The sequence below is a fragment of the Eumetopias jubatus genome, unplaced genomic scaffold, assembly GCF_037043125.1.
Source record: "Eumetopias jubatus isolate StellerSeaLion01/CBP00866 unplaced genomic scaffold, mEumJub1_p1.0 scaffold_5, whole genome shotgun sequence".
Lineage (NCBI taxonomy): Eukaryota > Metazoa > Chordata > Mammalia > Carnivora > Otariidae > Eumetopias > Eumetopias jubatus.
In genome coordinates, this window is record NW_028274811.1 from 59,240,542 (window position 1) to 59,257,664 (window position 17,123).

The following is a 17,123-nucleotide window of genomic DNA, read 5'->3' on the forward strand; positions in this document are numbered from 1 at the left end:
TCTGAAAGGGAGAAAAGAGCATTTTTCATCAGTTGTCATCTTATGGTGTGGTCTTTTTGGAGTTGTACTTAGAAGTTATTCCAAGATTTAACTACACAGAGATGTTGGTGTTCCTCCAGGATTTGTATTGGCCTTCTTTTCATCATGTACATTTTAGGTACAAGGAAACTACCATTGTTTGAGAATATAGGCTTGGAAAGCCACTTACTAGCTTTTTAACCTAGGGTAAATTCAGTTTAGTTCAGTTACTTGAATAACAACTTATCTGTAACATGAGGATAATTCCTGTTTATAGGGTTTTGATGAATAAATGAATTTAATGCTTAACACAGTATGTGCATAGAAAGTACACCCTAATTAACTCTTCTTGTCTGTCATGCATATTGATGACTTCCAAATCTCTATGTCTAACCTGGTCTTCTCTCCAGAGTATATTCCTGGCTGCACACAGGACTTCTGGCAGCCTAAGCCGAACCTTTCCACCTTTATACTCTTTCTGCTCCTCTCTGATTTCTGATGTTGCTGATTACCATCACTTTCCGCCCAGTCTGCCCAAGCTAAATACCTGGGAGACATTCTGGATTCTTTCCTTTCCTTTCCTCTCCTCCCACCCTCAAGCCCCCCACTTCTAACGAGTCACCAAACTGTCCATTCTTTTTCCAAAGCATCTCTAATTCATCTCATGGTCTTCACCATCACCTGCCTTAATTCAGGCTTTCTTTTGAGAATAGGTCAAAGTGGTTTCCCCCATAGGCACTTGGTTGACTGCTTGCCTGTAGGTTCAACAATCTAAAGGTGTTAGATTTTTCAGAATATTTGACTATAAAAAGCCAGAGAGGTGCTAATATGTACATGTTACTTGACTTTTCTTTTCCATGTGGTTTTACTGCTTCCTCTTACTTATTTATGCTTTTATCTACATCCTGTGTACCTCAGCAAAAAAGAGCAGTTCATAGCTTCAAGACTTATCTTGCAGAACTCTCCACGGTGAGGAAGAAGCTGCAAGGAAGAAGATAGAAGGAACAGCAGCCAAATGATTAAGCAGCTGATAGATAGGGACTCTGAGGGAAGGGAATTATTGGTTCTTGTTGCCCTGAAGAGTAGGCTAAACGTTGGCTTTGATGCCATTATTCTTTAGTGTTTGAGGGTTGAAAGGGTAGTGAATAAATGGAAACTATTGAAATAACCCACTTAAAATAAATGTCCTATTTTTTGATAGTAAGATTGTTCTTAAGTGGTTTAATGTTAAGGAAAGACTTTAAGGAGAGCTAGCAGTAAGTTGAATGCAGTGTCCCAGGAAGATCAATTGTGGGAAGTTGATCCAGTAGCAAAATTGCCAAGTAAAAACTAAGGATGAAATGTGAAGCACATGTGAGCGTTTCCCAGCCTCTGCTGACCTGTAAAGCCAGGGTCCTTTCTCTTTTGGATTAAAGATGTGAAAGCTGAAAAAGCAAGTGAAGATTTCCAATTTTGCTTGGACTACCTAGATCATAATTCTTTTGAAAATTTTTTTCTTTCGTGATTCGGATAATTTTGTCAGCTTTTAATTTTTGTTTCTATTAGAAACTTAGCAGGTGTCAGGTATCTTTAGAAGCCAAAGCATAAAAGTAGTTTCAGCTGTCACGGCCCTTTAAAGAGCCATTTTTGTTTATTCTATCAGATAAGTGCTTCATGGGATATGCAGAATTGAAAGAGTTTATGAGAAGTGTTATTAGTGTCATCTTTGAATTTCTAAAGTAGAATTCTGCTTCTTGATGAGGCTCTCTATGGGCAGGACTACCTTCAGGAAAGGTGGATGTGCACCTCCTCCAGAACTGGCTTTTTTTTAAGCAGTTTTTTTTTTTTTAAAGATTTTATTTATTTAATTGACAGAGACAGCATGAGAGGGAACACAAGCAGGGGGAGTGGGAGAAGGAGAAGCAGCCTTCCAGCCGAGCAGGGAGGCTGATGCGGGGCTCGATCCCAGGACCCCGGGATCATGACCTGAGCCGAAGGCAGTCGCTTAACCAACTGAGCCACCCAGGTGCCCCCAGAACTGGCTTTAATTTTGGTATTTTTGTTGGAAGAGACTGTGCCCTTCAACTGACTTTTTTTCTTTGTCACTATTATACATATTTCTTCAAGTGTTTTTAATGCTTGGAAACATTTTCATATTTCTTAAATTTACTGTAAAATTAAGGTATTTGTATAATATTTGAGAGTTCCCCTCTCCCCATTTATGTTGATGCTTCTCCAAGAAAGAAATAGGTCCTTAATCTTGAAGTTAAAAAACTAACCTAGAGATACATATGTACTAAAGAATGGAATAGTTAAAATACCTGAACATTTCCCCCCCATCATTAATATTACATATAAGTTAGTGTTTACCATAAAAGTTGACTGGTAGGTGTTTTTTTTTTTTATGTTATAATAGGTGTTTTCTTGGGAAAATTATCTAATTCTGTTGAAACCAATATACTTAGACTTGAAAAAATCAGATTGAGTTTCCAAAATCTGGTTTAATTCCGATCTGGGGAGGGGAGGGCATTGTGAAATACATATGCACAGGAACCTAATCAATGCTAGACAAACAATGTATTAGTTTACAGTATAATAGGATAACCATAAATTTGAAGGCTCAAATTGAGTCCATTAGCGGTAAATACAGTTTTCTATTTGGCTCAAGTGGCTACTGAATATCAAGTGATGCTGAGTTCCTCCAAAGCACCTAATGACCTCCCCAGCCTTGGAAGGAGTTTCACCACAGTCTCAGAAGAAATCCCAGTCATGCCTTTAACTCTTTTGGCCCTTGGGAGTCATCGCTGCCCAAATAGAAATGCAGGCCAGGGATTCCTAGTGGCCACATGTTATTGCACAGAGAGGTCTGTTCTAAGCCAGACTCTTACGGCTAAGAAGGTGTGAGATCAGCCCTTAAATAGTGGTCTAGCATTAACGTGGTCTATCAAAGCATGTTAAGAAAAAGCTCCTTAGTGATTATGTCCCAGCTACTAGTTTTCACACTAACAGAAAAGGCAATGTGGCAGCTTCACATTTCACATGAAAGACTAGCATTAACTGGGCCTGGTGCTGGCTTAATTTTCACGTAAATCTAGTGATTATTTTAATGTAGACCCAGGAATAAATGATTTCATACCAGTCTTTTCTTCACATCGGTTTGTGTAGCATTTAAATTGTTATGGGTTAATGACTAGGCCATGAAGGCAAACATGTTTAACTCTCCTTTGCCAAAACAGAAACAATCCCTGTTCTGACTCCTGTCCAGTTTCCAAAAAAAAAACAAAACATACATACACCTTTGTTATTGCACATCTTTCACAGACTTGTGTATGTATAATATACATATATATATTTTAAATATGCTACACATAAAAAAAGACTATGGCACTTTACATGTTTAACAAAGATCATTACACCACAGATGTTTGAAAACTGTACAAAAACCCTTACACAATTAAGTGTAACATCGTTGAATTAGCACACAGGTTTAAAAAATCCACAGAATCCAAGGCAAGTATTTCTGCCTTCTTGGGAGTTCACTGAGAAGCCCAGCCCATCACAAAACTTTAAGCACAAATGCAGGCAAAAATAAATAAGACTTTTCTGGTAGTAGTAATGGTCCAGGTGTATTAGATTTTTGGACTGAGGTGATTAGATGATTGATATTTATTAGGAAAATGTGGGTCAACAATCAGTCCACTTGTTTAACATATTTCTAATACATTCCTCGTATTCAGTGGTTTTTAAACAGCTGTACAGGTTGGTGCAGACTAGCATGATTTTGACGTTTCATTTTTCCCAAAGCCTGGCTAATGGACTGAAGGTTTAAAAGGCCCAACATTAGTTCTTACTCTGTCTCTGCTACAGAAATTCCATCTCTGCTCTGCTTATTAAGTCAGTGTTTAAGTAGTTTTTAGTGGTTTGGGGTGATGTATGTGTGTGCATGTACTTTGTCATCTGTAGCAGTCAGACTAATGGAATAAAAACAGTCAAGTGAATTTCTTCTGGCCAAGAGAAGTAGCATTTTCACTTGTGACTACTGCTTTATCAGGGTATTCTAGAGATATGCCACCACCTTAGCCAAAGAGCAGTCAGGTAGTAAAAATGATGGCCATTCTCAGAAGGTCCTCAGGGCTTAGGACTTAAACTTTTCTGTAAAAAAAGGGAGTTAAGAAAACCCATTTCCTAACACTGATTTTGTACAGAAAAAGTAGAGCAAAACTGCTGATGAAAGGAATCCCCCCTCCCCCGCTGTTTTTTTGAATGAAAATTACTGCCAAGATTTAAAAAGTAGTTACGGTGGGCACTGGGAGTTGGTTAGAGCATAAAAATACACAGCAGGGACAGGAGCCCTGTCCATCGGCTTCCATACCCTATGTCTGTGGGGACTTAAATCCTGCTTACTCTGACCTTTGGTCTAAGAAAGGTGAACTGATTAAGACCTGGTTCTATACCACCACCCCTCTTGCCCTTAGCTCTTAATCTGGGTGATAAAGTGGTTTGTGGTATAGGCCCCAAAGAAGGGAATAAAAGTTTAGTTGCTCCGTTCCCTCTACATATAAAGCAACTGTTTGTTTTGCACCAAGGCATGGTTTTAGACTCAGCCTGGAGATGATTCACTTCAGGCGGTGTTGTAAAATCTGAATCAGGTTTCTATGCCTGGTGGTACTTAGCATACAATACCTTACCCAAAGAAGGTGCAAAGTTATTATTTGTTAAGCTTTCAAAACAAAGCAAGCTCTTAGGGGAACAGATTCATAAGCCGAAATAGACCTGTACTTTTAATTCTTCCAGAAATCTTGTAGGTCCACTCCAAACTTGCTAAACTGTGAAGGAGTGTTTCTGTATCATTCTGCAATTCTGAAGCTTCGGTAATACCCAGCTAGGTGCTTGCCACTGAGATCATTCCAAAGTAAATTTGAGGTGGTGGTGAATACCATTTTTCTGCATCAATTTTATTGGCAATTTATAGAAACTAGATTATAAGCTCCTGAATCCTTTTTAATAGTGGTGGTCCATTCTTTTTGTAAACAGGCATAGGCAGGTGCTATGAGCTTGGTCTAGCTCTCATTTTTGCATTAAATTTCCACTCTGTGCTTCTCTGGGTATGAAGGCTTGATGCAGCTCACCCACTGAAATAATTTTAATGTTCTTTCAGTCTGCTTTCAGAAACAACACTAGTAACTGGAGAAACTGAACTCCCGTGACTAGCTCCTTTTTTTCCTGCAAAGGTCATTCCATTGCTGCTGGGGTTGGAAGTACAGCTGACTACCACATGGTTACCAAACAGTGGGAAAAGGTCTCCTGGCAAGTGCTGAGATTCTGGCAAGTTCTCTCAGTGAGTATCTGAAGGAGCCGCAGTTGGCTTGGAGACCTCTGTTCCTGGAATGAGGAAATAGGGTGAGGTTTCCTTTGGCAGTCAAAGCTCGATCCTAACCCTAGGAGAAAAATATGGGATCTCCTTTAGAAGAGGAGACTGGGCCGGTACTGGTGCTAGCCTGACTGCTGGGCAGTGGCATGAATTTCTCTTCCCTAGCAGGATTTTTCTACTTCTATTCCCATGATCATATACGTCCTTATTCTTACTCAGATTTCTAAAATCTTGGAGGGACGGTTCAAATGATCCAACCTTACCCTGGAATTCAGCCTAAAATCAGTTCCACAGTGGGATTCCACACTGACCTGCTGACCCCTTTGGTCCTAAGAGGCAGTGTCTTATTATGCCCTGGAACACATTACCTATCCCCAGCAAGTATGCAGGCTTCACTTTAGTCTCTGAGATGACCCGCAAGAACTAGGAGGAGACAAAAACACCAACCCCAAAACCCCATTCTGGGGCAGTGATGCTTACAGGCCTACAACTTTGTGGCAGAAATACATCTCAACATAGCCTGCAAATCTAGCTCACAGTCTCCTGTTACCAGAGGAACTGCTGCCTTAATGATTTAGATCATCATCCTTCATGAGCTTTGGAGGAGATGGAGTCAGACAGACTCGTCAACTCCAGGTCAGGGTTCATGCAGTAGTTTCCTGTTCCATCTCTGACAGCTGGAACTGTGGCCCTTGGGCGCAGTCACTTAGCTGGATGTTGCCTCGCACTGGTCCTGTTAAGGCCTGGGGCCGTGGAATGTAGGCTTTGGTAGGTAAAGGCTAGTTCTTCACTTGACTCAGACGAGGAAACCAGAGGGGTACTCTTTCACAAGGTGACACAGGAAGAAAAAGGGCATTTACGTCTCTTCCAAACTAAAGGAGGCAGATAAGGTTTTTTCCCTCTTCGATTTCTTCCTGTACTTTGTCACTGGAGGTTGCAATCTCTGCTTGTGCGGAGAAGACAGCACAGATGAAGGTGAGGACCGTGCCTCCAATGGCGGTATAAAAGGCCCAGCCCAAGGAGCAGTCTCCAGGCTTGTAGGCCGACGCATAGTGTCCGCAGTAGCCTACGGCCTTCTGACAGCCCCAGCCAGCAGGGTAGAGTATCAGACCCAGGATCAGGAACAAGCCTGCGAGGCAAAGAGAGGACAGGTGAAAACCCCCACGGCTTTACAGTGTAACGTGAGCAACTGTACAGAGAGGCTGTCATCCGTTTGGTAGGAGCAGCAGGGACCACTTTATGCAACTAATCTGACCTGATCGAGAAATACCATCACTTTCTTAGAAATATATTTAGCCTCTTTTGTATATGTTGGAATGTGAATCCATTCATAATTTCTCTTCTACAAAAGCAAATTAAACTGGTTGCTAGTTCTTCCCACACAACTCTTATTACAGTGAGCATTTCCCTTTTGGTCTAAGGCACAGGTTGGCAAACTAAGGACCCTACAAGTGAAATGTGGACTTGGTTCTGTAAAGTTTTTTTTGTTTTGTTTTGTTTTTTAAGATTTTATTTGAGAGAGAGCAAGTGAGAGAGCCCAGGCTTGGCGGGGGGGGGGGGGGGGGGGCAGAGGGGTAGAGGCAGAGAGAGAATCAGGTTCCCCGCCGAGCAGGGAGCCTGATGCGGGGCTCGATCCCAGGACCCTGGCATCATGACCTGAGCCGAAGGCAGACGCTTAACCCACTGAGCCACCCAGGCGCCCCTGTAAATAAAGTTTTACTGGAATGTACCCCATGCCCATATGTTTATGACCTTTGCCTACAGCTGCTTTTGTGCTGTAACAGTTGCAAGATGATGGCTTATATTTTATGTGGCAGGAGAAAAATGGTATTCTCCACAAAATGATACCTAATATAAATCGATTGCTGACTTTATACCCCCAAAAGCTTTTTTTTTTTTTAAGATACCTTGCAGTAGCAATTCTATCCTCATAATTTAATCGTGGTTCTAAATTCTCTTTTTTCCTACCTTTCCTGAAGTTCTCTGGGTTTACCACACCAAAGCTTCTAAGTCATTTATAGGAACTCTCTCACAGAAAGAACATGACTGAATCTGTGGTGCTATCAGGCTTGAAGGATGATCAGGAACAGTGTTTCAGCCCACAGGTCACAACTGTCATAGCTGTCTTCGCCTTAGGATGGCATCTTCTTGCCAAGCCTGGCAGTTCAGATCGGACTTTCCCTACTTCCCAAATTAATCCCATTGTTCTACTCTGGAGGCCTTAGGGGACTTTCTAGCAGGGATGGAATATAGGGAAGTGGTTCATATGTTCACTGTCTGAAGAATAGTGTTTCAAAAAAGAAGTCTTTCTAACCCTGCAACCCTTTATTTCTGCATAGGTCAGAGTGCTGGGCAGTAGGTAGGGAAATGCACTCCAGGGTTAGAAGCATCAAGTGAAAGGACAGCCGACTGAGGCATCCCAGAGAGGTGCTGTTAGAAAGGACTGGGAGCACGGAGCTAATTCCCCCAAGAATAAGACCGCCAGTGGAGGGCGCCTGGGTGGCTCAGTCGGTTAAGCGACTGCCTTCGGCTCAGGTCATGATCCTGGAGTCCCGGGATCGAGTGCCGCATTGGGCTCCCTGCTCGGCAGGGAGTCTGCTTCTCCCTCTGACCCTACCCCCTCTCATGAGCTCTCTCTCTCATTCTTTCTCTCAAATAAATAAATAAAATCTTTAAAAAAAAAAAAAAAAAAGACCACCAGTGGAGAATGTGTTGGTACTCGATTATGCAAGGTTTTAACAAAGACTTGCTAAGTTAAGAGGTGGGTGGGTTAGTAGTTATGAGCTCGGACGTAGGTACCATAGAGGTTTGAATCCAAACTATTGCCATTTATGAGCTGGGTGACCTCTGGGTATGATTCTTCACCTGTAAAACTGGCTAATCCCTAACTCATAAAGTGGTTGTGGATATTAAAGTGTGTAAAAAGATACTTTATACGTCCATAACAGTAACAGCCTTAACAAAACTGGAACACAGACTAGCAACTGATAACAGGTTAGAGCCTTTGGCAGACCTCTCCCATATATAAACACAAGCAGTTTAAAGTTTACCGTTTATGAATAAGCAAATCAGGTCTATTTTGAGGGTGTATTTTGAAAGGTGTAATAATTTGGGACGGGGAGAACCCAAGCTATAATTTAATACCCTTGGAAGAATAAACTAGTCTCCATCTGAACATATCTTACTCAGCTGGGGAGATCTAAATCTACTGAGCTAATAAGTCTTCTGTATTTCTAAGGCCTACGATAAAGCCTGATTAATCCCCATCTCCTTCCCTAGGAAACCTCACCTGAGGTAGACAGCACTTTGGTAGTCTCCTCCCTCGGGTCCTCAGTTTCCACCCGGGAAACAGTGAGGTACCATGGCTGGGACTTCCGTAAGGATTCAGAGGCACTCTCTGGCACGTGAATGTTCACTCCAGCACTACCCTCCACACTCCGGGCTGTTCCCCTTTCCAGTAGCTCAGCTAAGCTTCCCGAGGGGCTTCAGCCCATCTTAAAATCCTGCGGTAGCCAAAGGCCGATCAGTTTGTGAATCAGGACAGCAGGGAAACTTTCCTTACCACAGAGTTTGTCAGAGCCTCAGCTTGAATATTGACAAGCCCACAGGGCAGTCCAGGTGGGAGGGTAATAAACGGTGGGCTCGGGTATGTCTGCAAGCCCCAGCGGAGGGGGTCTGGGCTGCGACCACAGGCAGCCAGCCTACACAAACACCAGGAGTGCCTTGTCCAGATTCTCGGAGGGAGGAAACCTCACTGTCTACCTTGCCCTGGCTGGTGACCTCTCCTCCCAGCACTCATTGGACTGTCATTAACACAACTGACGCCATGAAAATGCAAGACCTACGTCTCCATGAGAGACAGAAAACAGGCCTTTGGGTGAGCAAACATAAATAAAAATGTAAAAATCCCATTTTTCATCTCTCTAGTATTTAGACAAAAAGGCTCTCTACCAAAGGAATTCAGTAAGTTGAACAATTCAGGTTGCCTCTCCAGTGACTGCCACAGTCAGTCCTTACCTTACACCACGTCCTGACTCCACTGCTGTCGGGCCCAGTGCAGCTTATGAGGAGCCTGGGCCTTGGTGGTTTCCTGGGCCCTAATAAGCATTCCTTAGTCATAAAACCCTACCCAAACAGATTCTTTTTGCTTCTTAGTAAAAGTGAGAAAAAACCCATTAAAGTTCCCCATCTCAGGGTAAAATCCAGCTTTCTCTGTCTCCTTGGCCTTCAAGGCCCTATGACCTGCCTACCTATTATCTATTCAAATTCACCCTTGCCTTTCTCGCCCTTGTGCTCTCTGCTCCAGCCTCACTAGCGAGAGGGCTTTTCCTTGGACATCCGTACCAGCCATGCTCAGGCCTTTGCACCTGCTATTCCTCTTATCTGCAGTGCTTTCCTTCCAGATAGCGTTTAGGCCACGGTCAAGTGCCACCTTGTGGGTGTGGTCTTCCATTCCACTCTACTTAAAAGTCCTACCACCTACCTCCCCCCTTTCCTTGCTTTATGGCTCCTAAGCATTTATTACTAACATAGAACATATTTCTTTGAATCACATGAAACTTCCAATATTTGACCATTTTTGACCTATAAAAATGGACACATCCTATAGTTCAACCTATTATTTTACTTCTTTTGTTACCATCTCCATCCCAGACTTGAAATTCCATGAGGGCAGGGATTTTTGTATTATGTATTTACCACTCTAAAGCCAGTACTCAAAGGAGTGCTTGGAACATAGTTAAACTCATAATAAAATCTCTCCAAACCACAGTGCCCACCGTGAAAACCAGTAAAATAACTTGACAGATACCAGTCAATCAATGAGAACGAAATGTGTCAGCAAGAAAGGAAATAGAGACTCTTAGCTGGCTGGTTTAGCTCGTCACACCTCCCTGTTCCAGGCCTCTGAATCCCAGTATTTAGAAGCAAACTTACACCCCAAATTCCAAACAGGATTAATGACACCAACTATGGGGCAAAACTGAAGTCTTAAAGAGGCATGTGAGACAACAGGTGTAAGAATATAGTCAGACATACCCATACCAAGTCTGCTGCGAACTTAGCATGGTTTTTCTGGTCCTCGATCTGGAGTATAGCCAAGGACTCTCAGTGTGGTTGTGGGTTACAGCTAGAGACCAAATGGAAGGTGAAGTGTGCTCTGGATTGAATTTCACACAGGAGCCAAGCCAGAAAATGGTCTGATCTTCTTGTATGGCTATTAAAAAAGTAGCTTCTGAAGTTAGGCCAGCCTATAGTGAGTGGTCTCTGGGGTCTTTCCACCACCTTGCCCTTGTGCATTATTGTTTTGGGAGGGGGGCATCATTGATAGAGAAAGTAAGCAGCGACTAGGCCAGTAGGCTTTGGCTTTTCTGACTGGCATCTCCTCCCGTGTGCCTGATTAAGCAATGGCTGGTCCAGCAGGGAGGAAGAGAAGCAGGGAGGATGATGCTGGCCAGCAACCAAAGGAAATAGTCATCACCGAAAGCAGCAGTGACTCAGAGCTGTGATAACCTCTGCTATAGCTCCACTTGATAGGATGGTACCCCAGAAGGTACCATCTGCTCATCATGGGATCACCTGGGGATGACTCAACCTTATCTGGGAAAGAAAAAAATGAACTAATGGTTAGTTACTTAGACTACCTGAGATGCCACCACAGGCTGGAGACAGAGCCCCGACGACCTCGGTGAGGCCGGCCATATGGTGCTGGCTCTCTCACGATGAGCTGGACACCAGCTATCACAATGCAATGCCCACCGTGTCTCTGTGCCGTTTGAATAACATTTTCCCCTGCCTGGATGGCGCATTCAGGCTCAACCCCAGATTCCCAGCAGCTGAATCTTGCTGCACAGGAATCTTTAGTCTCTGTGGGCAACCTAAGCATGTGGTTTGGACTTTCAAATAGACTCCGTAAGCTCCCAAAGGGCAGAAACTATGTCTTACCTAGCATTTCCAGTGTCTAAAACCTAGGAGGTGCTAAAAAACAATGAAATGCACCAAGAAAAGTCTTAGTCCTCTTGCTTTGTGGTCCACATTTATTGACTGCTGTGAGTAGACCAACCACAAAATTGTACATCTTAGGTAATTTTCTTGCTACTACCCTGGAATGAAATAATGTTATCAAATCTAAGTTTTAAGCAAATCCCTTAGGTGGGAAGATAAACATCTCCGTGATCCTGCCAAGCACCCAATTTTATAAAGATTAGGAGTTCCTGAATACAATAAATAGTATTTTACTTGGTCTGAAGATGACCATCTCCAGCTTCATGAGATGCCAGGAATGGTGGGGGCGGGGGGGGGGGGAGTCCAGTCTGAACCAAGCTCTTCAGTCTGTGAGGGAAATGAGGAAAGGCTCTATGGCTGTTTCAGTGTTTTCCAGCTGTTAGAGCATCACCTCCTTCCCTCCAGATCAACCACACAATTGTCACTCTTTCACCACTGGCTGACCAAGGGAATGGACTCAAGGTTTCTTGTCCTTTGTGGGTCACCCACCATTTGTACAGAAGAAGGCCATTTTTTCCTGGCCTGAAAATGTGAGAACCAAAGGCTGGCTCCTGTTCCAAAGAATAACAAGTGGATCTTTGGACATCACCTTCCTATTTCCTCTTCAGACAGGCTTTCAGTCTAAATAGCAAAGACTGACTAGACCTCAGTTTGCAAAGCACTTCTCTAAGGACACGAAGAAAAGAAGGCCAGCTGTCAGTGCCGCCGCCAACCTGTGGGGAAGCTCCCAGAGAGGGACACAACAGTTAGCCTCTACTAGATTATAATCAAGAAGCTCGTTCTAAAGCTATGAGAGATCTTCATCTCTTTGGAGAGTGAGCACACAGGCAGCAGACAGTTGGCAGCAGGCGGAGTAGCTTTTGATAAATTTGGGTTCCGATTAGGTAATTCGCGAGGTGAGTCCACTGAGTGTCCTGGTGCCAAGCAGGTGAGTGGCCACGGCAGCAGGGGAGGAGGGGGCTGGTGCGGGGTTTCACAGGCTTTGCACACTTTTAGGCCAGTAATACTCAAGGAATCAGGTCACACTCCACACATCACCATTCCCCGAACACGGGGCTCTTACTCATGCTGACCCCTGGGGTACTCCATCTACCTGGAAATAGCCCCCCTCACCCAAGTCAAGTGTCACCTCTATGTGAAACATTTGTCACCACTTCCTGCCAGAATGGTCTTGTCTGTGTGCTTCCACTACCCTGTCCCTCTTCAGCTCTTCATCACAGTGTTAATTTTGCAGACTTATTCAACAACTATTTACTGAGTTACCTAAGTGCCCCTCCTATTATACTCAGCCCTGAGGATAGAGCAGTACCCTAGTAGGACTCTGAGCCCCTTGAGGGCAGAAAACTTGATTTCTCAGTATACATGACAGTTTTGTCTTAGCATTTACCATAAACCTGATGGGTGTGTCACAGTTAACTTTGGATAACAAAGGTCAAGAGTTCAACTCATTTCTTTGAGATAGCCACGGACTCATTTAGGAACCCAGCAGGAGATCCCTTGTTTAAACCTTTGGGTCTACCTTGTGACTCAGAGACCTGGACCTAGACCTGGAATGTGGATCTAGCTTAGCCTGCACCCCAGTGTTTGTTGACCCAGCTTAGCTCACTAAAGCATAATGCCAGGAGGCTGCCCCCAGGCCGCCTACGCCTCATTCCCTTGCTCCAGGCAGCCATCTCTCTAACAGGAAGTAAGGCAAATCAGACGAGAGAGTGGCTTCTAGGACAGCTCAGAGAGCACTCCAGGCTTAATGGGAGTGGTACCTTCAATCAGCAAGTTCAAAACAAAACAAAAAAAATACAGCACAGGATTAGAGGAAGACCAAGACAGGACAGCCCTCCTTGCAAGTATTTTAGAGCATCCACCAGCGTTCTAGGTGGGATGCCATATTGGCTTTTCCTTCTCAGTATCCTTTGCTGTCATTAACCTTCCAGTTTCTTAACATTGGACTGCCCAGGGCTCAATCCTTTGTCTTCTCTGTATTCTGCTCATTGATCACACGTGGTCCCATAGCTTTAAAATACTCTAGGCTGACATCTCCTGCACTCGGATCTCCAGATTTGCATACCCAATTACCTACCTGACCTCCACTTAGATGTCTAACAAATTATGTCCAAACCTAACTCATGATTGCCACTCCCCGCTTCCCAATCTTGTCTTTGCCCTGTGCACTTCATTATCAGCAAATGGGAGTTCAATTCTTACACCCTCTCAGGCCAGAAACCTTAGGATAATTTTTGACTCCTCTCTTTGTCTCAGAGCCCACATTACTCTTTATCAACAAGGCCTTCATTCTGACTGTTCCCTGGGCCTGCAAAGCTCTTCCTGATTACCCATATGGCTAACTCCTTTATCTTCGTCAAGTCCTTAAATCTGTTCTCCTTGAATCCTACCCTGACTGTCCTATTTAATATTATAACTTGTCCTCTTATCATGCCAGCATACTTAACCTCTCTTATCCTGGCTACACCTTTTTTTTCTCCCCTAGTACCCACCACCTTTTAATATACTAAATAACTTAGTTTACAGCCTGTCTCCCCCACCTTCAGTGTAAACTCCATGAGGAGAAAGAACTTTGTCAGTTTATGTATCCCAATTGCTTATAACAATGTAAGACATGTAATAGGTGCTCAGTAATATTTGCTGGGTGAATGAAGAGACAGGGTGCTGTGATGCAGATGTTACATTTTAAAGGAAACCAATGTAACATACCTGCCAAGTTTTTAAACTAGTTGGAGGAAAAAGCTTAGTTCGATAAGGTGAATCTCAGGAGTTGGCAATTTCGGCTAACAGAACAACAGCCATACTTACTAATGAAACCCACACAAGGTCCAAATCATGGGACTTGACTGCAAGCACTGAAAACCTCCTTTCTAGCTCTAGAAAATGATGCTCTTTGGAAGAACACAAAGATAAAAGCATTAAGTTAATTAAATGTAATAAATTTTTAGTTATCTAGAGCTCAGCCTTAGTTGAGCCTCAAAACTCTGAAATTGTTTCCAACTCTGGCTGACTGCAGTGAGGACAGCTAAAAAGACAGACTGTGGCTGACCTGGGGGACCTTTCCAGGACACCACCTGTGGGAGGGGAGCAGTGCCGGGATAAGCCTGGAGAAGTTCAGGAAAATGGCAGGTGACAGAAAGTAGAGGGGTACAAGTGTAAATGAAGAAGGAGGTGGACCGTGGCAGTTTGCAAAAGAGCTAAGGGTGGTATCCAGGAGCAGCACGAGCCTGGACAATGGAAGGACCAACAGAAAGTGCCAGCACTGAAGGCAGGAGAAGGCAGCACTGCTCTGCAGTGCAGGAAAGGCCCCTCCCACCAGCAGCCCGAAGGCAGTGTCATGGATGAGCAGCTGGTGTGCGTGGTCTGCACTCCCCGGGAGAGGAATACCACGTTCGGCTATTTTCCGCTAAGGCTGGGACCATCATGTGCCAGACCAAGTGATGTACAGAGTGGTTTACAACAAAGGTAGGGATGCTGGTTAACATTTATCTGTACGTTTACTGCGCTTTTCTAAATTTTAATTTTCCCCCAAGTCACCTTTCATGCTGACAGCCGGAAAGCATCTTGGCAGGTCAGCTGTTGTCAGGTGGGGACACTTCTCTTTGACAGTACCCCTAGGCAAACATATGCTTTGAGGAAGGCACACCACATCAGACCATGTCCAGTTCCCACCCACTGAATCTGTCATCACGCCATTCTCTTCCCAGCCGTCCGGCTATGAACCTGTTACACACTCTTCACGTGCAGGGACTTTGTGAGACATTCTGTAGTGACCATTCTCAGTCACAACACAAAGCTAACCCAGGTTCTCTCTAATCTTTTAAGAAAGAAGAAATGTAATTTTTATTTGAAATTTTTACCTATGAAATTCTAAGGAGCAAGTACAGGGTTAACCAACTATCTGGAAAACTATATAGAACAGTGATAGTAAAAAAAAGAGAAGTCTTAACTGTGACATAATACACATCTGTCCCATAAAAGAACAGCGATTGTCTGAGCTCAGACGGACTCACACTCAACTGTAAACTCGCTAGCAGCGGGAGGAAGTGTGTTCCCTGTCGCTTGGCCTCTCTCTCCATCCCTATCCCACGTCTACGCTCAGTGCCCAGGCCCCAGGCGTCTACACATTCTGTGTTGTTGGCCGACTTCGCACGTCATTTCTCATGCCTGTTTTCTTTCTAGTCTTCACATCTTCACAAGAACCTTTTGGAAAGGTCTATGGCAAAAATGCTAGATTCCAAGTAAAGATGACATGGAGCTAAAGCTATAAACACCTTCCCCCAATTTTATACATTCACAACTATTACTTTAAAGCTAGAGGTTTATACAGATGATTAGAACCGTTTAATGGTCAGAATAACTTAAAATAACGGTGGCAATCACTGATGCTGACTGAGCCCTACAACGTGCCAGGCACGGGTGAAGCACTTTAAACTTAGTTCGTTCAGTCCTTTTCACAGTCTTAGGAGGTTGGTACTGTTCCCACCCGAGAGATGAGGGAACTGCAGCCTGCAGGGATTCAGTAGGGCCCTGGCTAACGAGTGGTGGAGGCGGGCCTCGCATCCAGGCGCTGTGGCTCCATACGGCACGCCCCGCTCCCGAGCCATCGGCTCCTGCCGCCTCACTGCAAACCAGACGGGCTTCTCGCCTGGGTGGCTCAGGTGGTTAAGCGACTGCCTTTGGCTCAGGTCATGATCCTGGAGTCCCGGGATCGAGTCCCGCACCGGGCTCCCTGCTCAGCAGGGAGCCTGCTTCTCCGTCTGACCCTCCCTCCTCTCCTGTGCTCGCTCTCTCTCTCATTCTCTCTCTCAAATAAATAAACCAGACGGGCTTCTAAGCAAAACGCCTGTCCGGCCCAAGGGGGGAGACTGGTACGTACTCAAAGCTGGCTTATTCCTCCAAGAGGTTAGAGAGCAGATGATGAGGAACAGCTACCAAGTGAGAGAACCACAGGAGTGCTGTGAGGGAGAGGGCGGGAGGGAAAGGCTGCACCAAAACAAAGGGTCACCTATTCTTCATGCCGGCTGGTTTGCTAACGCCACAGCAAGACAACAACAAATAAAGGAGTTCCATCCACACCTTCTCCTTCATTACAGCCTGTCACCAGCCTCCTCACCGCAATATAGATGCCACTGTGGAATGGCTGCCTCTGGCTAAAGAAGCTTCTAGAAAGAAAACCTAGTGAGCAGGTCGGAACAATTTCAGGTTTGCTATGATGTCCTCTCCCGCAGGATGTGGAACACCCGTGTGAGCAGAAAACTGTAAGCAAACCTAAAACCTATTGGCCTAGAGGGAAGAAATGTAAGCCATATAATCCACCTACATTTTTGTCTTTGCTCTGAGATTCTGTATGATTGGGAATTGTCTAAAATTGCACATCCACCTAAAACAATAATGCCGTCCACAAGCAAACATATCCCGTGTTCTTCCCAGGGCAGCTGATGAGACAAACACAGCACCAAGGGCATTCCCAGACAGCCCCCAAATTACACCCTCCTCCAGCGGGTCAGGCCACTGTGCAACTGTCTCTTCAAGTGGCTTTCCGTAATTCACAGAACACAGCTGATGATCTTTGTCTCTCCGGCCCTCCTCCTCCTGCATCCTCGCGCCATTACCTACACACCATAGCTGTCAGTCCACCACGTGTCTGCAGGAGATCTGCTTGTCTCACTCTCTGCCAGCCGGGGATATCACCCTCAGTCCGCGGCATCTCGCTGGCATGACGTCTTGCTTAGGACAACTGCAGACACCA

At 44.5% G+C, this 17,123-nt stretch overlaps 1 protein-coding gene across 10 annotated transcripts in view; it reads right to left on the bottom strand.

Moving 5' to 3' along the window:
* Positions 1 to 2,478: 2,478 nt before the first annotated feature.
* LHFPL2 (LHFPL tetraspan subfamily member 2) overlaps positions 2,479 to 17,123 on the bottom strand; it is a 154,354-nt gene continuing 139,709 nt past the window's right edge. For all 10 annotated transcript variants that reach the window (XM_028114448.2, XM_088023363.1, XM_028114445.2 and 7 more), the window contains one exon: positions 2,479 to 6,497. In XM_028114448.2, coding sequence (XP_027970249.1) covers positions 6,241 to 6,497 — 257 coding nt within the window. In that variant the 3' untranslated portion in view covers positions 2,479 to 6,240. The remainder of the gene's footprint in view (positions 6,498 to 17,123) is intronic.